Source organism: Podarcis melisellensis (genome assembly GCF_964234715.1).
Source record: "Podarcis melisellensis genome assembly, chromosome: 1".
NCBI lineage: Eukaryota > Metazoa > Chordata > Lepidosauria > Squamata > Lacertidae > Podarcis > Podarcis melisellensis.
In genome coordinates this window covers 3,067,018-3,091,006 of record NC_138528.1, presented here as the reverse complement: position 1 = coordinate 3,091,006, position 23,989 = coordinate 3,067,018, and the positions used below count along the sequence as shown (strand labels likewise).

At 42.3% G+C, this 23,989-nt stretch overlaps 1 protein-coding gene and 1 long non-coding RNA gene across 4 annotated transcripts in view; one reads left to right on the top strand and one right to left on the bottom strand.

The window, feature by feature from the left end:
• LOC309372929 overlaps window positions 1-1,324 on the top strand; it is a 122,540-nt gene extending 121,216 nt beyond the window's left edge. The window contains exon 3 of the long non-coding RNA XR_014169734.1: window positions 761-1,324. This is a non-coding gene — a long non-coding RNA (uncharacterized lncRNA). The remainder of the gene's footprint in view (window positions 1-760) is intronic.
• A 1,649-nt stretch (window positions 1,325-2,973) lies between these two features.
• KLHDC1 (kelch domain containing 1) lies at window positions 2,974-22,715 on the bottom strand. Of its 3 annotated transcripts, none has more exons than XM_081913965.1 (13): window positions 22,562-22,715; window positions 19,664-19,734; window positions 17,823-17,940; window positions 16,826-16,944; window positions 16,145-16,223; window positions 15,941-16,024; window positions 14,500-14,583; window positions 13,227-13,285; window positions 12,420-12,532; window positions 10,940-11,012; window positions 7,869-7,953; window positions 7,297-7,349; window positions 2,974-5,538 (listed from the first exon to the last, which is right to left on the bottom strand). In XM_081913965.1, the coding sequence occupies exons 3-13, from the start codon at window positions 17,934-17,936 to the stop codon at window positions 5,364-5,366; spliced, it is 1,038 nt and encodes a 345-aa protein (XP_081770091.1). In that variant the 5' UTR covers window positions 17,937-17,940; window positions 19,664-19,734; window positions 22,562-22,715; the 3' UTR covers window positions 2,974-5,363. The 3 variants fall into 3 exon arrangements, with proteins under 3 accessions (XP_081770091.1, XP_081770090.1, XP_081770092.1); XM_081913964.1 differs by lacking the exon at window positions 22,562-22,715 and adding an exon at window positions 22,143-22,487; XM_081913966.1 differs by lacking the exons at window positions 7,297-7,349; window positions 22,562-22,715 and adding an exon at window positions 22,143-22,491 and having other exon boundaries at window positions 5,395-5,538.
• Between the last annotated feature and the right edge of the window lie 1,274 nt (window positions 22,716-23,989).

Genomic DNA, 23,989 nt, shown 5'->3' with positions numbered 1-23,989 from the left:
ACATATTATCCAAAAACATACCATCCTTGTCTCCCCCCCCCATTTTTCCTCTCCCCCCACAAAACCCACCCACCCCCCGACTTCCCTCAGTTCCAGTCTTTGGTTTCACTAAGAATGCTGTTTTCTGCATGTTACAAAGTTGTATAGATCCTCAAACCATTTAGCTAATTATTATCAATAAAAAGTTTGTGAATGTTTATTCAAAGCCAGCCAAGGAGTCCAGTTCGCTTTGTTGCTTCTTCAGATACTTTGTAAAGGGTTCCCATTCATCCTTAAAGTCACAATTATCCTTGTCCCGTAGCTTATATGTCAGTTTTGCCAGTTCTGCATAGTCCGTCAATTTTTCTTGCCTGATTCTTTAGTTGGGGTTTCTTCAGTCTTCCATCCTTGTGCTGCCAGAACTCTCGTGGCCGTTGTCCCATACATGAAGATGTTTTTCAGCTTTTTTAGCAGGTCTTTCCCTACAATCCCCAACAAAAATGCCTCGGGTTTTTAAACAAATGTTAAATGGAACATTTTCTTCAATTCGTTCTAAATCATTTCCCAAAATTTTTTAATTACCTTACAATCCAACCACATATGATACCCAGGGACTTCAAGGCGGCTTCCGGATGAGAGTGGTGTGTTCTCCCTGCTCAGAGGGGGGGGGGGGGAAGAATGGTAGAAGCATAGAATGGTAAGGGAACCCAATCTTGGGAGAAAAGCAATGACAAACCTGGACAGCATCTTAAAAAACAGAGACATCACCTTGCCAACAAAGGTCCGTATAGTTAAAGCTATGGTTTTCCCAGTAGAGATGTATGGAAGTGAGAGCTGGACCATAAAGAAGGCTGATCGCTGAAGAATTGATGCTTTTGAATTGTGGTGCTGGAGGAGACTCTTGAGAGTCCCATGGACTGCAAGAAGATCCAACCTCTCCATTCTGAAGGAAATCAGCCCTGAGTGCTCACTGGAAGGACAGATCCTGAAGCTGAGGCTCCAATACTTTGGCCACCTCATGAGAAGAGAAGACTCCCTGGAAAAGACCCTGATGTTGGGAAAGATGGAGGGCACAAGGAGAAGGGGACGACAGAGGACGAGATGGTGGGACAGTGTTCTCGAAGCTACCAGCATGAGTTTGACCAAACTGCGGGAGGCAGTGGAAGACAGGAGTGCCTGGCGTGCTCTGGTCCAGGGGGTCACGAAGAGTCAGACACGACTAAACAACAGGGGAACCCAAAGGTCATCTAGTCCAACCCCCTGCAATGCAGGAGTCCCAACAAAAGCATCCATGACTTATGTGTTGCTCATGCAAGGAATCATAGAATTGTAAAGTTGAAAGGGTACCCCCAGGGTCATCTAGTCTACTCCCCCCTGCAATGCAGGAATCGTAGGTGAAGATTCCCTGACTGGGGGCCATCCGGCTTTGTTTTTTAAAACCTCCAATGAAGAATGATGAGAAGCCAAGCCATTTTTGCTCCCCCCCCTTCATGCTGTCCTCCCAACAACCCTGTGAGGTAGGTTACACCTGAGAGCCAGTGGCTCGCCCAAGCAGGTCTCCCAGGATTTGAACCCGCATCCTAACCCCAACAGTGTTCACACTGATTCTCGTCTGCCTGCGCACGCAGAGGATTGAGATGCAAGCTGTTTTGCAGAGCGGTGCTGTCCATTCCTTGGGTTTCTTGGGCATCCACTCTGGAAAGTGAAAGGGCTGTCGGTTAATGAGGGGTTATGATGACGCACAGGCACCGAAAAGGGGGCCTGGATTCCAAGCCTTCAGCTTGAGTATTCAAGTGAATAAAATTGTGCTGCCTAGTATCCTCTTCCTTCCATTTTCCTTTTTTTTAAAAAAATAATATTTATTGGAGTTTCTAAAAATTACAAAAATGAAAAAAACAGAAAATACAAAATACAGAAAAAATATAAACAATTAAAAACAAGTCCATCTTTCCATGTCTTATCTTTAATTTGCTTGTTTCCTTGACCTCCTCACACCTCCCTTTTTTGTATTCTAGTTCAATTAGTTATTTCAGCAAATCCTTTCCATCTTTTTTTTCCTTGCTAATTTATCTTAATATATTGTAACTTTACATTCTGACCTGTTGACAATTCATTTTTACTTAATCCTTTATAACATTACTGCTAAAACCACATAACTTCATTCCAGCATCCTTCTAACATTCCTTAATTTTACAGTGTTTCTGTAGATAGTCTTTAAATTTCTTCCAGTCTTCTTCTACTGACTCTTCTCCCTGGTCTCGGATTCTGCCAGCTTCCTTCCATTTTCCTTGGGGTGAGTGGATTTAGTTTTCAGGGGACACACAGAACCTTTCTTCTGCTCTCAACCATCCACTTCACCTGCTAGATTCACTGTCTACCTGACTTACCTGCACCCCTAACCCCCACTCAATTGCCATTCTGTAAACTCACAGGCAACCATGTTGTTTTTAAGTGTGATTTCCTTTCCTTCTATAAACTATGCGCTTCTGAATTCCTTGACTATACCCTTGCCACAGTGTGCAGCTCATTTTATGGGAGGGTTATTTGTTTTTGTACTGTATTGCTGTTTTGTACTTTGTGTTCTTATTTTGTATTTTTCTGTTGTGTTGTGAACCACCTTGGGATCTTCGGATGAAGGGCCGTATACAAATTTAATAAATAAGAAGCCGCTTTCATTTGTTTCCAAACTAATAAAATGTTGTTGCAGTGTGGAATGCTCCACTCCTTTCCCTTCTTCCCCTTGGTTTTCCATTTCTCTATCCCCTAACAGTCTTCTATGGCCACTGAACATGCCCAATGGTCTGTCTGTGCGACGGTCTTCCCTAAAGCTTCTTGAGAGTGGTGGTGTGGGTACTTCTGCAAAACTGTAAGGTGACCGTATACCTGCTGACAACTTGCTTGTGTGCATGGTGTGGTTTCAGCCCCATAATAATCGTAAGTTTGCTATCGGTAAACAGGATTACTGTATATAATTGTATAACAGAAACAAGATCGTCAGAATTCCATGTTTTTATTGCGAGAGAGAAAATTTCAGTCTTCTGCAGATATTGTAAAACACACATGAAAACATAATAAGGCAATTAAGGCACTTTTCCTTGGAACTGATTCTGAACACAATTTCAATATGAAAAACTTGCGGATGCTTCCCTGTCAAAGTTTTCTAGCTCAGGTATGGTATGTTGCTACTCAAGTTCAGAGTCACGTTCCCCTGACTTTGACCTCATCAGGATTTGACCTTTTAAGTAGCACCATTGCTATTTGCAAGGTTATCTGGAAGTCCATAGAAATCTCACACCAATCCTAAACACATCATGTAGAGCTTCCATTAAAATAAAAGACCATCACTTCAAAATACTGCCACAATCCACTGAAGTTTTCCTGCTCATGTATGGGAGCTGCTCCCATTTGTTCTGCAGAGGCCTTGGGCAAAACATCCCAGTGGATTGCATTTTAATGTTTGACACGTATGGCACTCTTGAGTATCCTGCATGTGCTGGGGGTCAGAAGGCAAGAACTGAATGCTCCTGTGCAGCATTCTCCAATGCCATAATTTTCATAACTGGTCAGATCAGTTCTAATAATGCATTAAAGGGTTCTCATCCTACTAGGCTAGTTTTGCCAACTTTTCTTTAAGATGGACTCCTTTTGTGTTTTAACAGCTGTGCAACAAGCAGAGATTCAGAGGAAACTAACTCGTTACTTCACCTGCACATCAAAAAAGCTTCGCTTGCTGAATTTCAGCTTGTTAAAGGCACAGAACTTCCACACACAAGTTTTCAGCCTTAACCAAAACATCTGCCAGGATGAACATTATAATTACTTCAAGAGAAATATTTGTGACATCTTGATTTGCTCCAAGACTGCGTCAATGCCAAGTGCAACATTTTACCTAGAAGGGAGCAGAACTGTAGTGAATCTCATGACAAAAGGTAGATAAAAAGTCACTTGCTACCTACAGTACGTTCAAAGTACGTTATGCCATTGTTCCACGACAAAGGTTGGCATTAATGACTTCACTAAACTGCTGCATCTGTTCAGGTGCTTGAACCACCCGATTCCTCTGATTTTCAGTCATTCATATATTAGGTCCAAAGTCAAATATCTGAAACACAGCTCTATATTTGATAAGTCACATACTCGGTTTTGGGAGTAAAAGCCCACATTCCTTATTTTTAGCTTGTAGACTAAGAACAAGGAAGCAAAGATCAGTTATATAAAATCTGCATCACCCCTTCCCCAACAGAAGCAAAACTGCTACGGTGGGATTCGCCTAACAAGTCCCATTAGCACAAAGATTTCCACTTGCGCAATGGGCTCCCCACACCCTAGGTTTGAGGGAGAGAGTAGGCAAGGGATTGTTTCCTCTGGGGAACTGAAATGCATGTGCTGGTGGAATGATCAGAAGAGTGTGATGTTGAATTCCTCCCCTAGTATCAAAAATATCCCTAAAGAGATATATGGCTTAAATGTGATACTGAGTTATTAAGCAGCATATCATGGCATGACTCTACCGCCTCCTAATCTCCTATTACCACATGTGCTTAGTTATTACTGCAACCAGCCTGAAGGCAACTCAAAGTAGATGCATAAACAAAAAGATTCCACCCCCCCCCAAGATTTTTGCTCAAAATGGCAAGTGAGTAAAAGTATTCAGAGTAAGATTCTACTCAAAACATAACAGCAAAATGGTAACAACAGGGTCCCTATTAGCTAAATACCTAAAACTGATAGGAAATTTGTATTTTATAAATACTTTACAATAAATAACAGAAAAACAGCTAAGTTGAATACAAACCTTACTCATTGTGGTCTGTGTAACATTTTTTTAAATTGTGATTATTTACAGTCCATCAATGTTTATTGCAACAGTAAAACTTTGCCCAGTAAAAACATTTAACACAAAAGTGCAACTTTAAAGTGTTTCTATAAAATAGTGTCAATACCCGGCCCATGCAACTTTCAACCAAGTTTTTATAGTGCTGTCGAAAGAAGAGTGTTTTGCGGCTTCAGAGGTATTAAAGAAATTCCCCTCTTCAGACAATGGCTAAAGTGTAGCAATACGCAGGAATATGACCAAATAAAGCTTTGACTGTCTGAAGCCTCATTAACATATTTAGCTTTAATAATAATAAATGGCTCAACTAGCTTTATGAACTGGCTCAGTAAACCCAAGAAAGTTGGTATTAACCTCCAGAGCCCCTAAGTGGAGCTGTTATTACATCAGTAGTCTCTGCTCCCATTCCTTATGCACCAGCAAATCAGAGTGCCTTTCACCCGATCTGACCCAACCTTAGAAATTCAGCCCAAACAGTCAACAGTAACATTTCAAAATTATCTCCAAGAAGGGTCTGTATTCTGCGCTGTATATTCATGAAGAATGGTTGCTAAGAGACATTAATTTGCTCCTGTGCGGCTGCTTCGGCTTTTCTTTCTCGACGATGGCTAACAGCAGCCCAAAAAGTTATTTTATCCATAGCTTCCTCCAAAAGTCTAGATGGTAACCAGGATAGTTGGTTCTCCAAGAGGGCAGCATTTTTACCAATGCAGTCAAGGCTCAGTCTGAAAGAAATCATGCCAGATTACAAAGTTTTGCAGGTTAAACACTAAACTATATAGAAGAAAACAGTTTTATCCATGTACCGTATTTTTCACTCTATAAGACGCACTTTTCCCCTCCTAAAAAGTAAAGGAAAATGTGTGTGCGTCTTATGGAGCGAATGCAGGCGGGAGGCTCTGCTCAGCACACCCTTTAAAGAGCCACGTGGAGCGTGTGTGCAGTTCTTGGGGGCTTTTCCCCGAGGAGAGAGAAGGGCTGCCCTTATCCCTCCTAGGGGAAAAGCCCCCAAGAACTGCACACACGCTCTTTAAAGGGAGCGCGGCTCTTGGGGGAGTCTTCCTTCTGCTGGCTTCTGGCTTAGCCGCGCACAGCCTCTCCCGGGCAGCGGAAGCCTTCATTCTGCTGCCTGGGAGAGGCTGCGTGCGGCTATCCCATAAGCCAGGACAGCAAGAGGCTATCCCAGAAGCCAGATCCCTCTTACTGTTCTGCCTTCTGGGATTCAGAATTTTTTTTTCTTGTTTTCCTCCTCCAAAAACTAGGTGCGTCTTATGGTCTGGTGTGTCTTATAGAGCGAAAAATACGGTAAGTATCTAGGTATTCTCATCTCAACTATGAATTTACCAGGTGGCTTTAGGCAAGTTAATATGGCTTAGTTGAAACATCACGCCAAACTGGTTTGTGCTAACTGCAGTTAAGACTCCACACCATGATTTGGACGTCCAACATTAAACCATGGCTTAGAGCAGCTTTTGTCTTCCATCTGCTCAGCTTTGCAAGTTTGCTCCCATCCACATGGTGCATTAGCCTTCTGAAGTAGGTCTGTGTTTTCCAGGGTTTGATAACTGAAAACCACAGCCCACATCAACTGTGGTTTGCAAACCAGCTTCAAATAGAGACTTGATATCATAGTTTGACAGTATTTCACACACCATGGTTCGCATAGTTTGACAGTGTTTCACACACCATGGTTCGTAAACCGACATTGGGTCAGATACAAAGATAGACAGGCCATGGTTTGGAGCCGACGACTGAATCTAGTCACAACCTCAGCCCTGGCCCCTTACCTGCAATATGGGGACTAAAGTGATTAATTCAACTCTGTGCTAAGGTGATCCTTCTGTCAGCTCGTCTGATGGAATGATCCCCCTTCCCCCTGTGCACTGTTCCTGACATCCACCCACACTAAGCCAATTTGGAGTGTGGGAGAGGGAGTGAAGAGGTGGTGGAAGCAGCCCTATTGCACAAGGCTTCTGCTGACGGGACTCATCAGCTGCGTCTCACCCATAACGTTGACCTATTTAAAGTGATGTTGCAAGGATTATCAAGTGAATGGAAAAGGCTTTGGACTCTTCAAAGTCGCACACTGTTTTGTATGTGGTTTCAACTTTGAGGTTAACAGATGCGCAACTGAAATAACACTCGGATTTCAGAGCCTCTGAAATCCACAGAATGTAACTGTCGTTTTTCATGAACCAAAGTTCTGCAGGTCTTTGAGGTGCAGGGGGTGCCCCCTCTTCCCTTCCTTGTCAGGGAATGCTTGAAATCATTGCACTGTGTGTGGAGCATTTCCTGACGCCCTGAACAGCCCCTGCATGGGTACAGCTTAGTGTGTGTCAGTGGCCCTGCATGTGCTCTGAAGCCGCTATGTCGGGATAGTTACCGCTTAACATTTTGGAATATACAGTTGCTTTTAAACAGTGTTGAACTCAACTAGGTTCATGGCTTTATAATATTGTTATCCGAGTAATTTCTCAGCTCACCTGAGAAGTGAGTATGGTTGTGTCTGGAAAATCAATAAATCGCTGCAGTGTCCCTAAGCAAGAACAACAAAAAATTCAAATATTTATGAGTTACTTTGCAACAAAGGTACTTACAGCAATGCAGAACAATAAAACATTGCATTAAATATATGCAATTAAAAATAACATAAAATCAACACTACCAACGTGCAGCAGAAACAGTTAAAAAAACTCAGTAGAACTGGGTAAGGAAGAACAACTAAATATTTTAATGAGGTATTTAAAAACATTGGGCTAAACCAACAAAGCAGTTCTGATAATGCAAGGATTTCAATTTGTGAAATGCAATATCCTCAACCCTCCCCTCAAGCACCTGTCAGGCGCCCCCCCCCCAAATCTGCTCTGGAGTGTTGTGGGTCCCAGAAGAGATTTAGGGGTGCACAGGGAAAGGAGAGGGAGGAGGAGTTCAGGAAGGATCAAAACCCCTCTCATATGATCTGATTCTGTTTACCTAAATTCTCTCCATAAAAATATTTCAATTAAAAGATTTATCAGCACAATGGTGACATTTAACAAGTGTTCTATTTACTAACCGTGTCCATGAAATGCAAGTCATCTTTACTTCCTCCAAAGACCATCACTTCACCTTCTTTACCAAGACAAGCTGTATGCCACAATCTAAAAGTATATTATAGTGAGAATAAATACTCAAATAACTGTGCATTATAAAAAAGTTTTCAGTTAGCTATCATAGGGTTTTAGTGCATTTTGTAGGGCAGCTTACACCAACCTGGTGCTGTCCAGATGTTTTGAATTACAACTCCCATCAGCCTCAGCTGTCACCTGGAAGGTATCAGGATGGCAAAAGCTATTGTAGCACTCTCCCCTTATAATCTCTACTGCATAGTAAATAGATTTATTTGAATGGAGCTGTCTCTCAGCTCTTGAACTAACTAACTAGTCCACTCAAATGGATTCTAAAAACATCTGAATTCATTAGACACAAATCAAGAACTTAATACCCTTTTACTACTTACCATGAGTGGGCTTACTTTTTTTGTCAAACACAACTGTTTAATAAACGTTTAACAATGTATGCATTCCAATTCTTAAAATGATGCTATCATAAAACCCAGCAAGATAGATTTAAATAGGAGGAACACAACCAAAATAGTTCTCTTGTGAGTGCCGATTTAAAAAGTACCTTAAACACAATTAAAAATGGCTGCTGTGATATAGAGGGACTTGATTTGAGAGTAGGTATGGCCGTGGCAACAAATTAAAAACTGGGCCATCGGAAAATCATAGGTTGAAACCCAGGCACTGATTCTTGAACTTGCTTATTCTGAAGTGCATAATTTGAGAGTTGGAGAAACATCTCTGGGACAAAGAAAGCACCTCTCTTCCCTCCCCTGTCTCAATTCAAAGGAATCTGACAAGCACGGAGATGGAATTTGTTACCTTAAAAACACACTTACGAAAAAAAGTACCAAGAAGAGCTTGGTAATTTAGTTTAGATACCAGCTTTCCACAGCTCGAGTGAGCTGCTAAGTTCAGTTTTTCCTCACCCCACCCCTGATATGTCACTGAGGTCAAAGGAACGAAGGGTCTTTAATCTCTCATCCCTCCTTTGTATCTTCCAAGAGTTGGAGCTTTCTGAGTGTTAATGGTTTACAAAATTATGCTAAAGGGGGTAAGTTTTCTTTTTGCACATGCTAGTGCAAAATAAACAAATGGGTATGCATGGATACACAGAAGTTCAAAATAGGACCAATTCATATAGGTTTGTAAAGAGAGCTTCACTGAACTGAGGTGAATTTTCTTCCAAGAATTAACAGACTGAGTATAACTCACTGAGGTCAACAGGATTGCAGAATTTGTCCCCTTTTGTTTATTTAACTATTGCAAAAATATGTGCAAGATGACTCGGTACTAAATAGCACCTCTTACTTCATTAATTTCAGCAATTATGCACTGTTCTCCTTACACTAAACTGTATCCCACCTGTTCTCTTCCTCATACCTGTTGATAGGTCTGCCTCTGTCTTATCTGCATTAGGAAAACTCTGGACTGGATCATCGCAGAACACTGGAAAGCCTTTCCTGCCTTGACTCTGTGCCTTGACTCCTAGCTTGAAACCTGAAGCTTTTTTCTACAGACTGATAGGTTTATGTCCTCTCACAGCTGCTCTAACTTAGTACCTAGACATTCTAATAAAGCATGTTATTTGCATCACATATCAGCTAGATTAACGTCACCTTTTAAAATAAACCCTCCACCTAGAATCATAGTACTGAGTTACACTCTGATTTCAATCTAATTTTATATAAAATTGCTTTAATATGAGAAGATCTAAGTATCAAAATATGTTATGGTTAGTGTGTGCTGCTGCGCAGTCTACCTAAAACATTGGGGGTGGAGACTTCGTTAGAATGGAGGGGGATGATGATAGTTTGGCACAGTTTGAATCAGCTTCTATCTATTGTAGAGACTAGCTGTGGTGTGGGAGTGTAATTCCAATCCCCCTTGGCGGCACCGGTTCAACCTTCAGTCTGCAGTGATATAATATTTGCACAGGGCCTGCACAGATAAAGTCAACATGCAGGCCCTCTGAAAACATGCATATCAAGAATGTTTTGTTATAGTGCAGCCTACAAAACGCCCCCCCCCAAATAAATAGAAGGTGTGGATGCAATCTCACTCCCTGACCCATGTAGATTTTCATTCGAATCAGGGCTTTAAGGCCGCCATCCCAATCGCATGAACCAAGCAAGCAATTTCTCCTGAAGTCAATGTGCCTTTCTTCCAAATGAGTGTGTTAGGGTGGAAGTCAAATAAAATTCAAATAAATGTCCAATAGGTGCATGATTAGGTGAAATTCATCAAATATTATTTCTTCACAATCGTATGTATCTATGCTGATACCTTTTTAGTATCACCTGGAAAATTATATTACTGGCTCAGACAGAGATAAAGGATAAAGTTAACTGAAAATGTGCACAATTCATTTTGGGGTTTTTTTAAAGATACCTGGTTGGATTCTATGATCTATGATGAGACTTCCACTTGTCTAACAAGGCTTTCCTGCCTCCACCCTCCCATTCCAGAAGCTCTGGGGACCCTATAGGACAACATCTGATGTGAGCAGAACTTCTGCCTGAACAGAAGTTTATACTTGCACTTGGCATCACTGGATCCAAGCCTATGCTCCGATGTTGAACATGACATAACAATTTATCCATACTTTCTTCAGTTCCAGAAAAAGTTGACTAGCTTATTATACCCAGAGGCATGCGTAGGAGCCCTTAAACCATTGGAAAGGAATTGCATTGGCCCCCTACCCCCCAAAAAAACCCAATATTTACTGCAATAGCCACATTAGAAATGACTGACTACATTTTATGTGACCCAACTACTCAAAGCATCCGGAGTGAAGGAAAGGCAAGGAGGAAGGGCAAAAGAATTAGCATCCCTTTGTGCCATGGCACGAAAAGGACAGGAAGCTTCTCCTATGTTTGATTTCACCACGACAGTCGAGGCAAGTCACCACACACACCTACATCATACACTCCACAGTCTGATAGGTGTTTTTTGCACGCCCCTCCCCCCGGGCCCCTGGTTAGGGGCTGGTTTCACCAACCCCCAGGTACGCCTCTGATTGTACCTCGGTATGCTCTTTGGTAAGTATGTAAGTTGTTGCCATTTGTTTGTTGCGACATCATAAATCCAACCATCACCTGAAAATAAAGAAAGATGCATAGTTACTGCTATTTATTTTCTTTAAACACACACACATTGATAATAAGAGACCATTTATGTTATGCAATATATTATGTTTCGTGTTTAAACATGAAATAAATGATACTGAATAGGAAAAACTAGGGCAACTGTCAAAACAAAAAAAATTCCTTCCAGTAGCACCTTAAAGACCAACTAAGTTAGTTCTTGGTATGAGCTTTCGTGTGCATGCACACTTCTTCTGAAGAAGTGTGCATGCACACGAAAGCTCATACCAAGAACTAACTTAGTTGGTCTTTAAGGTGCTACTGGGAGGATTTTTTTTTGTTTTGACTATGGCAGACCAACACGGCTACCTATCTGTAACTAGGGCAACTGTGGACAGGACCCAAGGAGCAGCTTGTACTAACCCTATGGGCTTTTGACACCCTCCTCCTACAGAACACTGTAGCACTACCTGCTTTTAAAATTCCCTTCTGTTACAAAAGTGGTGGCAAAGAGGGATGTTGTAACTTGAAGCCTCCTTGAGCATAGACTTGACTAGTTACATGGTTCTATGGACTGGGAACACACTATGTTTCACAAGCATTCAGCATTTCTGCTTGGGTGAGTCCTCTTCTTTTCACCACTTTTCCCTTCTGTCTGTTGTGACAGGCTGCAGACTGGGCTGCACATTTCAGACTTCTGCTACAGAGGCAGACAATAAACTAGTCTTGGGAGGCAGGGGTACCATTTTAAAGCCCATATATCCTCAAAAGGCCTATTGGCTGGAGATGTAAAGTACCCAGAGCTAAAGCAGCTTTGTTAGAAGGAAAGGTGCTCTGAGAGTCTCTTTTGTGTGAAGACCTGGATAAAACTGCTTTCAATAAATAATAATAAAAATTTACCCTATGTCTGTTTAGTTAGAAGCTCTACAGATAAATAGATTTACCCCTAAGTAACTGCGGCCGATGAGTTATAGTACTGTTTTTTAAAATGACAAGTCTGAAACTAAAAACTAAAGGAACAATTTTTTAAAACATTCTGACACTGATTTTATCTTCAGCTGGCTGCAGTTCTTTGACTTATAAAGAAAGCCACAGCAGTTTCCTTCTGAAACATGAAATCTGCTAGACTTTGATAAAAGATGGATTGAAATATTATCTTTAAGTTTGCTTGTAGTCAGATTGGCAGCAGGGGGACAGGAGCCAGGATGGTGGCAAGTCTTTCAAGAATCATGTATCCAGAGTTTTTCTGTTGCTATTGTGTCAGCAATTCATTGACAAACAAGTTTTTAATTTATCTTAGCATTATAGTTTGTTAATCACACAAATCATTCAGCTGGAACTTGCTTCCCTCTTAGCAAGTGTGCTCAATAATTTTGAATAAATAAAGTGAAAGCAATCAATTAATATCAAACTACTTACTTAAAGGTACATTGTCTGAACTCAGCCCACCAAACAGGAAAAGTTTACTGTCTGTTACAGATGTCAAAGTATGCCATGATCTGTCTCCTGGTTTTTCTCCATTTGTGCAAATTCTAGGAAAAGCAAGCAAAAAACAAAAGGCCTACATATTTCAAGAAACAAACAAAATAATTATTGGGTGGGCAGTTTAGCATCTTTCAGGTGGGGGGAACAACTATTTTGCAAAGTCAGCATTCACATCAAGTGATTTGCTTACAGAGAGCTTGCTTACTGCACAATTGCCAATGAGAGTCCTTCCCATGGGTAATGCCCTATTTTTCAAGTCTTTTTGCTCTTGGGAATCTCCTGTTGGGACATTCTTAAAGGTAAAAGTAAAGGGACCCCTGACCATTAGGTCCAGTTGTGGCCGACTCTGGGGTCACGGCGCTCATCTCGCTTTATTGGCCAAGGGAGCCGGCGTACAGCATCCGGGTCATGTGGCCAGCATGACTAAGCCACTTCTGGTGAACCAGAGCAGCGCACGGAAATGGCATTTACCTTCCCACCAGAGCGGTACATATTTGTCTACTTGCACTTTGACGTGCTTTTGAACTGCTAGGTTGGCAGGAGCAGGGACCGAGCAACGGGAGCTCACCCCATCGCGGGGATTCGAACCGCGACCTTCCAATCGGCAAGTCCTAGGCTCTGTGGTTTAACCCACAGCACCACCCGCGTCCCAAATGATGGGAGTATTCAGTACTAAATATACAAATACATTGAACATGAATTGTTACATACAACAGAGCTATGACATGAGGAAAAACTTACTTTCCTGACCAAACCCAGGTATCCAAATTCAAATAATGTAAATCATTCATTCTTTTTTGCTGTTAAAATAAAAAAGTTTAATTAAGAAAATATGACAATACAGCCTTTCACAATGATTTTCAAAGGAAAGCCAAGTAATAGATTCTGTCTGAGAACTCCTCAAATGTGCAAATTGCAGCTGTTTCAAGACAGATTGTGTTATTTATGGATTAAGGCAATATTCTCTGACCTAGTAACTACAACTCCCATGAGCTCCATCCATGATCAATTTTCTGATTTCCTACCTAGCCCCCTCTCTCTAATTTAAGGCACAGTTCTGATATATTTCATTTGGTCAAGAGGAAAAGCAGGATGGTGAATAGGAAGAACTTTGGCTTCTTGTATTGAATACTGGTGAATGGAGAAAGGGAGCTCCACAGAGGGCATTAAAAATGGCATTTTTAATCCCATCGCAGCTGGCAGGATATGATCTTCCCGTGCTCACAGAACCGTATCTCTCTGTGTGTATGTGATGGCCTGGGACTCGGGCTCAGACTCGGAACCAGAGGACTCTCAGATGTCTGCTGGCTGCACTCTCATTAGCAGGCATCATGTATTGACGTTATTATTCTTGATCACAGCAACTTCAAATGCAATCTGCATTTTCATAAAAATAAATAAGGGCAGCCCGGCTGGATCTAGACCAGCATTCAGCTCCACTAACAGCCCACCAGATACATGGATGGGAAGGCCTCAAAGAGGACCTCCCCACTTAATTGGAATTGCTCCTCTGTGTCCTGTCCACATAGAGATGCCTTTGGGAAATCCACAAATGGACCCAAGGGCAAGAGGTCTCTCCTGCTGATATTCAGAGGCAGACTGTCTCTGGTCCTGCAGATAGCAGAAGTATAAACACACTTGTAGCCTAATCTTGCTAAACATCACATGCATTTTCCCATTATATTAGTACCTACTACAATCCAACGTATTTTCCTTAGAAGATATATTTTACATGAAATGTGTATTTTGGGGAGCAGCATCTGTTGATTGCATTCAAGATGTCACTGACAATACAACCTGCCTTTGTAGTTTTGGAACTCTGTTAGTTTGGTAAAGGCTGACTCGCTTTTCAAAACACTGCAGCGATTTTTAAAAAGGAAAAGAGGCTCCCCTTCCCTCACAGCAGGCCTTACCATTTATTTTTACTTCAAAGTTGATCGCTTTTCCCTTTCCAGCACTGACATGCTCCTTTCCCCCCATTTTTTCATAGCGTAAACATAAAATCAGTACAAACCAAAACACGGCCTCCAAACACGTAACCTTTGTTTCCTAGGACTGTGCATGAATGTGCTGCTCGAGGCTGAGGTGGAACTCCATTCTGCAAGCAAACACAAAAGAAGTACTGCTGTGATTCTTAGGAATGCTGTGTTGCGTTTGAGCCAGGACTGCCTCTGAAGACGGTATAGACACTTCAGCTGCTGCAGAACGAATTGACTGTCTACATTCTGGTATGGACCGGAAAGTCAGAACATTCAAAAATCAATCCTGTCTGTGAGTTTCTGGGGCCAATTTAAAAATTGTTGTGGTAACCTAAAACCCTAAAAGTTTGGGATCAGGTTATCGGCTTCGCCCATATGATTTTTGCCTGCACATTAAAATCTGCATTGAAGGTCCTACGTGGATATGGATATCTTACCACTGTTAAGATCAACAAAGTTGCCTAGCACAAGAAGACAGGATGGGCACCCTGTCTAGGTTCACCTGTGATGTCTCTTCTGTGTGGATTGCATTGGCCTCTTCAGTTCAGGCATTCAAACTGGCCTCAAACCCAGTTTGGTTCACTGCTGTCTTCTCCTAAGACTGCAATGGGGTTTTATTTCTTAGAAATACTTTAAAATGTTTGTGTCTGAAGTAATGGACTACATGGAAATGGCGGAAATGACTGGCAGAATCCGAGACCAGGGAGAAGAGTCGGTGGAAGAAGATTGGAGGGAATTTAAAATTTATTTACAGAAATATTGTAAAATTTTTGAATGTTGATGACATTGAAATGAAATGAAGGGGTTCTAGTAACAAGGTAAGATGTAAGATTGGATTGATATTATATGAAAACTTGAAGCTATAATATGTGAGGAAAAATAATTAAGGATAAACTAACAGGATATGAATTTGCTGAACCAATTTTTAAATGGAATACAAAAAAGGGAGGCGTGAGGAAGTCAGGAAAATAAGTTAATCAAAGATGAGAAATTAAAAAAGAGGGATTTTTGTTTTCTTTTTTTGTGTTTTTCTTTTCTTTCTTTTTTACGTTAAATGTTTGTATTTTTGTACTTTTGCATTTTTGTATTTCTGTATTCTTCTTGTGTTTTTTCCATTCGTTGTTCTATAATTTCTTTATTGTTAAAACTTAATAAAATATTATTCAAAAAAAATGATAATAAAATGTTTGTGTCTGCAATTTGTTTTTTACTATGGTAGGGCATTACCCTTAAAAGCTGCCTAGTAGAAATACTTCGATAAATAAATAAATGATTCAGGCTGTATGAGCTCTGTATTGATTTGTAATGTTTTGTTGGTCTCTGGACCGTAATAAAGATTGTTGTTGTAAATAAATGATTCAGAATATTCATATCAATCCAAGAGCATAAGGAAAGATATGTCAGATTGTGTTTGGAAAGCCCCTGGAGGACAACGAAACATGACAACAACAAATCCAGAGTTCAAATAACACTTACTTTAATTTTTGGCTGGTACCAAGTTTGCGTTGTTGTATCAAAAACATGAACGTCATTGTGCCATCCCCAGAATATCCGTTCCCCCTGAAAGAAAAAAATAAAAGTGAAACAGTAGGTGAGAAGGAATAAAAGACAATAAAACCACTGCTAATATTCCTTCCAACACAGGGTCCTCTTTATTTGAAACTTTAACGGATCTCTTACCCAATATGCATCATGAACATCAAAACAGTCACACAGCTCACTCTGCTTTCTACAGCCATAGCCACCAAAATAGATGAGCCTTAAAAAAAAAAATCAGAATTAAAATTTACAAATTAATTCCTGCCATTAGATCTAAGAGGTCAGATGCTCTAATTTAATTCCTCTAGAGCAGCCTTCCCTAACCTGTTGCCTTCTACACCTTTTTGACTACAACTCACACACCTAGAAGGCAACAGGTTAGACAAGGCAGCTCTAGAGTTCTTTGACATCTGCAATCATCTTGTTTCAATTCTCCTTGTGTGTGAAACCTTCCCACCCTCCAGTGTGCAAGGAACTACTGGAGCAAGGACTTGTCTGTGCTACCAAAATGCAGATCAATCAGCAGAGGAAAAACTCAAATACGCATTCATATTTTTATCATCTAATATTTCTAAGACAGTGAGCCACTGTCATTTAACAAGGTTTTAATATTGCCTTGGGCTCTAATCCTATCCAATATCATGCCTCACACATAATTTGCAGGCTGTCGACATCAGCACAATTCTTATTTTATAAGTGAAGGAACAGAAGAACAAGTGAATTAAAGGAAGACAAAGGTCATAAAGCCATACAGAATTACAACTTGGTCTCTTCACCAGCTAATGCCACCTCCCCATTTGTGAAATCACCCATGACAATTACCTGTCTTTATACACCCAGCAGGCAAGTTTGTCACGTGGTGTAGGAGGCTGACCTTTAAAGTCTGTGATTTTTTTCCACAAATAGGTTCCATTTCTTGTTCGCAAATTAACATAATAGAGCTTAAAAGGAAATTAAGACACTTTCAACACACAGCAATATTCTGGAAAAAATGAAGTGCTAATCGGCAAAAGTGGTGTCTGGAGAGAACAACCAGTAATATTTAGTCCTTTATAGTTTCAATAGAAAATGCTTAAATTCTTCTTCCTCCACTTCCTGATTGCTAATAATGAGCAGCACTTCTTATTGCAGAGGGCTTTCGTATTCTAATTTTAACTGTTGAAAGTCAGACTGTCCTTAACCTTTTCCACAACAGCAACATAAATTCCAAAGAAATAAAATGAAGCAGAAAGGCTTAACCTCTCAATTGATGTTTGGTCACAACTTCTACTAAAATTAATTACTGTGATGCCCCATCATAGAGAGTTATAGAATCTAGTTACTCCACAGAATCTAGTCAAGATCAGTTCCTAAACATCGGGGTCAAGCAGAGTCCCTCTGACATCAAAGGGCAGCTCTGAAGGCTTATATAAATTTTGAATGGCAGCATAACAAGCAGGTCATCAAATTCACACCCACATGAATGAGTTGCTGCCCTTCTTTTGGTAGCAGCATAAAATGCACAGAACTGCAAAACAAATTACACGCACACAATTAGGCTGCTTCTCAAACATAAGCGCCCACATCACATGGCAAACCATTATGGAAATTAGGAGGAGGGTTAAAAGATTTTGTGTGTGTGATAGGTTCTGCGGTTCAAATACTTGGGCATACCCTAAAGTTGTTATTCTGGTTCTAGCCTGTTACATCCGTGTGAAAATAAAATCAAAACATAATGTTAAGATTTCTTGAACAGTTTAATTCTCACTACTATACTATTTCATCCTTAACAAGCTGGTAATTCTATCTGAAAGTTTCTAAAAATAAAGGAACCCTTTACCCGATTGCTGTATCCTTTGTCATCATATCCTCCAAAGATGTACAGCTTTCCATTAACAGACGCTCCGCAACTTCCAGACATGGATGGAGGCAATTCACCTTCCATCAGATGCATTGACCTGTAAATCAACGAACATAAGACATCCCATAACTTGGCCCACAGATTCAGGAGTAAATTCCTTCAGGAGCCCTCATGGGAAGCGATTCATGAATGAAATATGTAATAAAATACAGGTAGTAGTTAGCGAAGGGTAGACTGAAGCTGGTTGGGCAGTGCCCCATTTGCCCTAATGGACCAGACTCCACTGGTGCCATCCCTAGACACAACCTACCATTGACCTGTATCTCTGTCTCAAGAGACAATGGAGTGTGCCTCTGGGGATGAAGTCAAACTGCTGCATTAGGAGCATCCAAGTGACCTCCCTGGGGTGCAAGCCTGGGCAGTGTGTATGGAGGTCCTGGGATGGCCAGATGACAATAATAATAATTTTTATCTATACCCCACCCACCCCAGCCAAGGTCGGGCTCAGGGCGGCTAACAAACAATAATAAAAACAAGTTGAATGAATACAACTTAAAAACAAGATTAAAATACAACATTAAAATACTGAAACATTAAAACAATTAAAATGCAGCCTCATCACAGGAGGAGAAAGGAAAAAGAAAGAGGGGGAGGGAATCAAATTGGCTCCAAGCCAAAGGCCAGGCAGAACAACTCTGTCTTACAGGCCCTCCGGAAAGGAATCAGATCCTGCAGGGCCCTGGACTCATGAGACAGAGTGTTCCACCAGGCCGGGGCCAGTGTTGAAAAGGCCCTGGTTATGGTTGAAGCTAGGGACAAGAGCCTTCTCTTCGCCTTGCTACGGTCCATAGAAAAAAAGAGCAATACGTTCAGGCCAACCGTCTTATGGATTCCTCTCCAGATTTGTGTAAGGTTTACTCCTTAACCTTTCCTTCTCCTGAAGATATCCCACAAGGCAGCAGAGGTTTAGGGTCAGAGTTTTCCTTCTCTTAGATGGGCTACATTCCCATGCTGCTCCTCACTTCCCTCTACAGCAGGGGTCAGCAAACTTTTCCAGCAGGGGGCCAGTCCACTGTCCCTCAGACCATGTGAGGGGACCGGACTATATTTTGGGGGGGAAATGATGCAAGAGCACCACGAGCCCCGGTGACTGCTTACCTGTGTCTTGCAAGCGGCAGGGGCTGGCAGCGACGACAGGGTGACAATGAGCGGTGTCCGAACAAAGCCCAGCCCCCTTCCTCCTCTAGGCAGGGTGGGGAGAAGCCAGGAGGAGGGAGGGAGGAGGTGCCACTGCCGTTGCCAGGAGAGGGAGAGGGAAAGAACACGCACACTGGCGATCCATGTGATGATTCCCGGACCATCCACAGGCCGGATCCAGAAGGCAATTGGGCCTGATCCGGCCCGTGGACCTTAGTTTGCTGACCCATGCTCTACAGTACAGCATATGCAGAAACCGCCTTCTTGACTATTGGACCCACTGTTGCTCTCGTCCGCTCAATCCGCCAGAGCCTGCCTTTGCATGCAGAGGAGTCCCTCACCCATCAGCTACCCTCACCCGTTTTGGCCAGCCTGTCAAAGCCACTCCTGGGGTGTGTCCACTGTCACATGCTGAAAGCCTCCAGGACTAGTCGCAGCAATACAATAAAAAGGAAGGAGAAACACTGATACCTATTTTCCAGAACATATTATGCAGAAAGTCCATGAAAGTCCATGGGATTTACTTTTACCCAGCGAACTTAGGATCATGCCTTTGGAAACAGTTATGAAGGCTTGTGATATAAAGGCCTTGTTAAAAATTGTCAGTAAATAATATGACTTACCATAATCCACTGTCAATTTCATAGATCCACAGCTCATCGTTAGGTAAGTAAACTTCATTTTCTTCAATTGACTAACCAAAATAAGAAAGAAAATGATAGGCATACAAATGTTTCATCAGGGTCACTGGACATCTTTTTAATAACAAGCTACTTTTCATTTCAAATTATAGCTTCTCATCAAGTGATTTGGATTGTGGAAGCCGTGCTGTAATAATGCACACTCATGGAATTATCTTCCTGTATATAGGAGTTTTGCTAGCTACCTGAGATGCACTCTGCTCAGAGTTCCACCAAGGTCTCTTGGGAAATTAAATTAAGTCTGGTTCAGCAGCAAATGGGAAGCAGGGAAATCGAGGCACTCCAAAGTATTGTTAAAAGCAATGTAATAAAGAAATTCCTATTTTGAAAAGTTGCTCATCGTGAAAAGTATTAGTGGTAATCAAGACTTTCGAGAAGTATTAGGCATTAAAACCAGCCACCATAAACTGGGATGTTTAATGCCTAATCTCATGGCACAATGCAATCAGGATTCTGGAGCTAGAGAAGTGGAGACTTTGCCACTCATGTGGAATTATTATTTTGTACTAAAATCAGTGTAAGATCTTTGTGCCTGAACAAAGGCAGGGAAAGGCAGACTAGCCATAGCACGGCACAACCTTCTCCCGTACTCCCGTAGATCTCAGCAAAAGGTCAGCCACTGCTCTTTCTGCACTGCTGTTCTGTAATCATTTAGCTGCACACAAATGGCATATTTGGGAGGATGTGCACGTGTGACTTCCATGCAGAACCAAGAACTGTATTTGTGAAACTGAAATGGCATCCCTCCAGTTTGCTAGCAAAGCCAGAGGAGAGAAATCACACCCAGAATCATCCAGCTAATGGCACTGTAAATAATTATTTGAACTATGAAGTTTTGCATATGAGAAGTGGTGGTTGCTACCAAAGGTCCCTGGCTAATGCTCCTCTGGCTTCCTGCAACTGGTATTCAGAGCACAGCTATCAAAGCTATTATCCTCCAGGAATATGTCCAATCCTCTTCTAAAACCACTCAGGACCATCTTGGCTGTGAGTCCTGGAAGACTTGCACCATGCCATGCAGGCATGTTTGTGCTGGCTGGGGCTGACAAGATAGTACAGTGGTACCTTGGTTCTCAAACTTAATCCATTGCAGAAGCCTGTTCCAAAACCAAAGCGTTCCAAAACCAAGGCGCGCTTCCCCATAGAAAGTAATGCAAAATGGATTCATCCTTTCCAGACTTTTAAAAACAACCCCTATAACATCAATTTAACATGAATTTTATTATCTAACGAGACCACGGATCCATAAAATCAAAGTGATAAACAATGTACTGCAGTCACAGAATCAATCAGTAGCTGAACTAGGTTCCACACAGTCACAAAACAAAAAAAGAGAGCCACAAAAACAAAAATGCAAAATAAATAGCAAAACAGATAGATGTCAGCATAACACTAAAAACGGAAGTGTGGCACTCAAAACAGAAGCTTAAAACTCAAATCATCAGCGTAACACTCAAAACGGAGTACTTTTGGCTTCCAAAAAAGGTTCGCAAACCGGAACACTTCTGGGTTTGCTGTGTTTGGGTTCCAAGTTGTTTGAGTACCAAGGCGTTTGAGAACCAAGGTACCACTGTAGCCCAAAACATCTGGAGGGCATCGGGTTGAGGAAGGCCACCCAATGCTATGGCTCCAACAAGGCTGGGACCAGTTTACCTGCAAGGTTGCCTCCCCCCATAACTGCCCACCCAGCAGCTTCAATCGACAGAACTGGCATTGTTACAGGTGCCCCCAATTTCATTTTTTCATGTGGCGGCACCTACACTTTGGAACTCCCTGCCTGTTGACATCAAGCAGGGGTACACTACACTGAAATTCTACACCTGCTAAAATCATTATTTACACAAGCCTGTATTCGAGTTTTCATGTTTTAAGACTACTGTCACTCCAGCTTTCTGAAAGTTTTTAACCAGGGTTAACTTTTCCTGCAGTAAAATTGTTTTATTATTATATTTTGTAAACCGCTTTGAGGTTTTGTGTCCCGCCCCCCAACCAAGCGGTGTTTGAATCTTATGAAATGAAATGTTATTGGCGAAAGTCGCCCTTTTATTTATTGAATTTATACACCGCTCTCTAACAGAAGGTCTCCTCAGGGCAGGGGGCGGGAAAATAGGCCGGCCGCCGCGCCTCGAAAAACCAGGGACCAATAGGCGACGTCGCTTAGGTAAACGACGGCCCCTCTCTCCAATCCCGCTTCACCTCTACCTCCAAACCCCCACCCCTCCGGGGCCTCTCGCCCTGTTATGCTTTCCCGCCCATTTTGCTCTCCTCAGCGAGCGCCCGAGTGGGCGGAGCCAGCGCCCCTTCACCGTCTCCTCACGGGATGTTTTGTCGTCGGCCGCCCGGGGCCTCCCGCCGCCGCCTCCGCCCCGCTTCTCCGCCGCTTCCCTCGCTCCTTCCTTACCACGTATCCCCCCCACACGTAGAGGCAGCCGCCGTCCACCACGGCGCAGTGCCCGCTCCGCTCCTCGGCCACGGAGAACTCCTGAAGCGGTGGGGAAGCGGCGGCAGGAGTCGTCGCCGCCGCCGCCATCTTGACGCGGGGTGAAAAGGCAGGCAGCCGTCGCCTCGCGTCGTCCCCTCAGCAACCGCGCGACGCCCGACCGCTCGGAACGCCGGCCTGGCTCGGGAGCGCGGCGCCGTTGGCCTTGGGGAGCGGAGCCGTCGCGGAGTCGCTTCTTCCGCCGCCGCCTCCTCTCTCCCTTGGCGCGGATGCGCAGGACTCGCCTCGCGCCAACCGCCCCGAGAGCCGTTTGGGAAAGGCGGAATACGGAGCGGGGGAGGGCGGGGGAAGAGAAGAAGAATAAATATCAATAAACTGGCGGGCTGGTGTCTTCGTTATTGTCTATTTGTAAAATGGCGCTGTGATAAGGCGACTCCCACGTCCTTGGAAAGGAAAACGAAATGGCCTCTGGCGCGGCCGCGTTGGAAATACCGGCGCCATGAGGTCGCCTCATCTGAAAAAGGGCATCGCGGGGTTGGCAAAAGGGCCAGAAAAAGGGAAACCCAAAAGAACCGAGGGGCTGGAGCGGCTATTTAGTTCAGATTGAAAATAGCGAGTAAGAGGCAGCATGATAGAAGTTAATGAAGTAACACATGGAAAGGGCACTATTTTATGAAAACCAAGTACAGTGGTACCTCGGGTTACATACGCCTCAGGTTACAGACTCCGCTCACCCAGCAATAGTACCATAGATTAAGAACTTTGCCTCAGGATGAGAACAGAAATCGTGCTTTGGCTAAAGTGGTACCTCAGGTTAAGAACAGTTTCAGGTTAAGAATGGACCTTTGAAACGAATTAAGTACTTAACCCGAGGTACCATTGTAACTTCTTAATTTTTTTTTAAAGAAAGTAGTATATCATCATCATCAAACCTTTACTGGCATCACATACAAACATTCAGATTAAATAGGCCAGTGCAATCTTGTCGCCATTTCAACAGTACAGTCATTTGCCAAAGGGAAGAAGAGGTGAGCAATCTATTTTTTTAAATATAGAATATTTATTAAGATTTTTTAAGGTATTACAATAAAAATGAAAATAACAAAAATACAAAATAAAAATAGTTAAAAACACAGATTTTCCATTGCTAGTTTTCCTTTAGCTTATTTCCCGGACCTCCTCATACCTCCCTTTTTTGTATTCCACTTCAAATTGTTGGTTCAGCAAATCCTTACCATTAGATTTTTACCTGTTTATAACCCTTTTTTTCATATTCTCTTAAAGCATTACAGCTGGAAACCACTTAATTTCTATCCAACATCATTCTAACATTCATTAAAATCTATTTCAAAGCAATATATAAATCTTGTTAAATAAATAGCCCAGTGCCCAGTAAGGGTTCCTCATCATCCTGGGAAAAAGTGGAAGGGTTCTGTCCTGGACAGGTGGTTCAATGTCTTTTGGATGAAGGGAGTTGGGATGCTCATCCTCCTTCGGCGATCACTCAAAGCCGAGTAAAATTGTCTTCCATGACTCCATCAGTGACCATGGAGGCCAATTCTGGATCCACACGTCCTTCCACTGTGGGGACATTGGTTTCTGGATTGGAGTTGATCACACTGAGGGTTTGCCAAGCGTGCCTTCCTCTTTGCACATTTCGTCCTGAGGATGCTCATCCAATTTGCAGATGGCACCGAATTGGGAGGGGTAGCTAATGCCGCAGAAGACAGAATTGGAATTCAAAATGAGAACAGATCGGAGAACCTGGCACAAGCTAACAAAATGAATTTCAATAGGGACAAATGTCA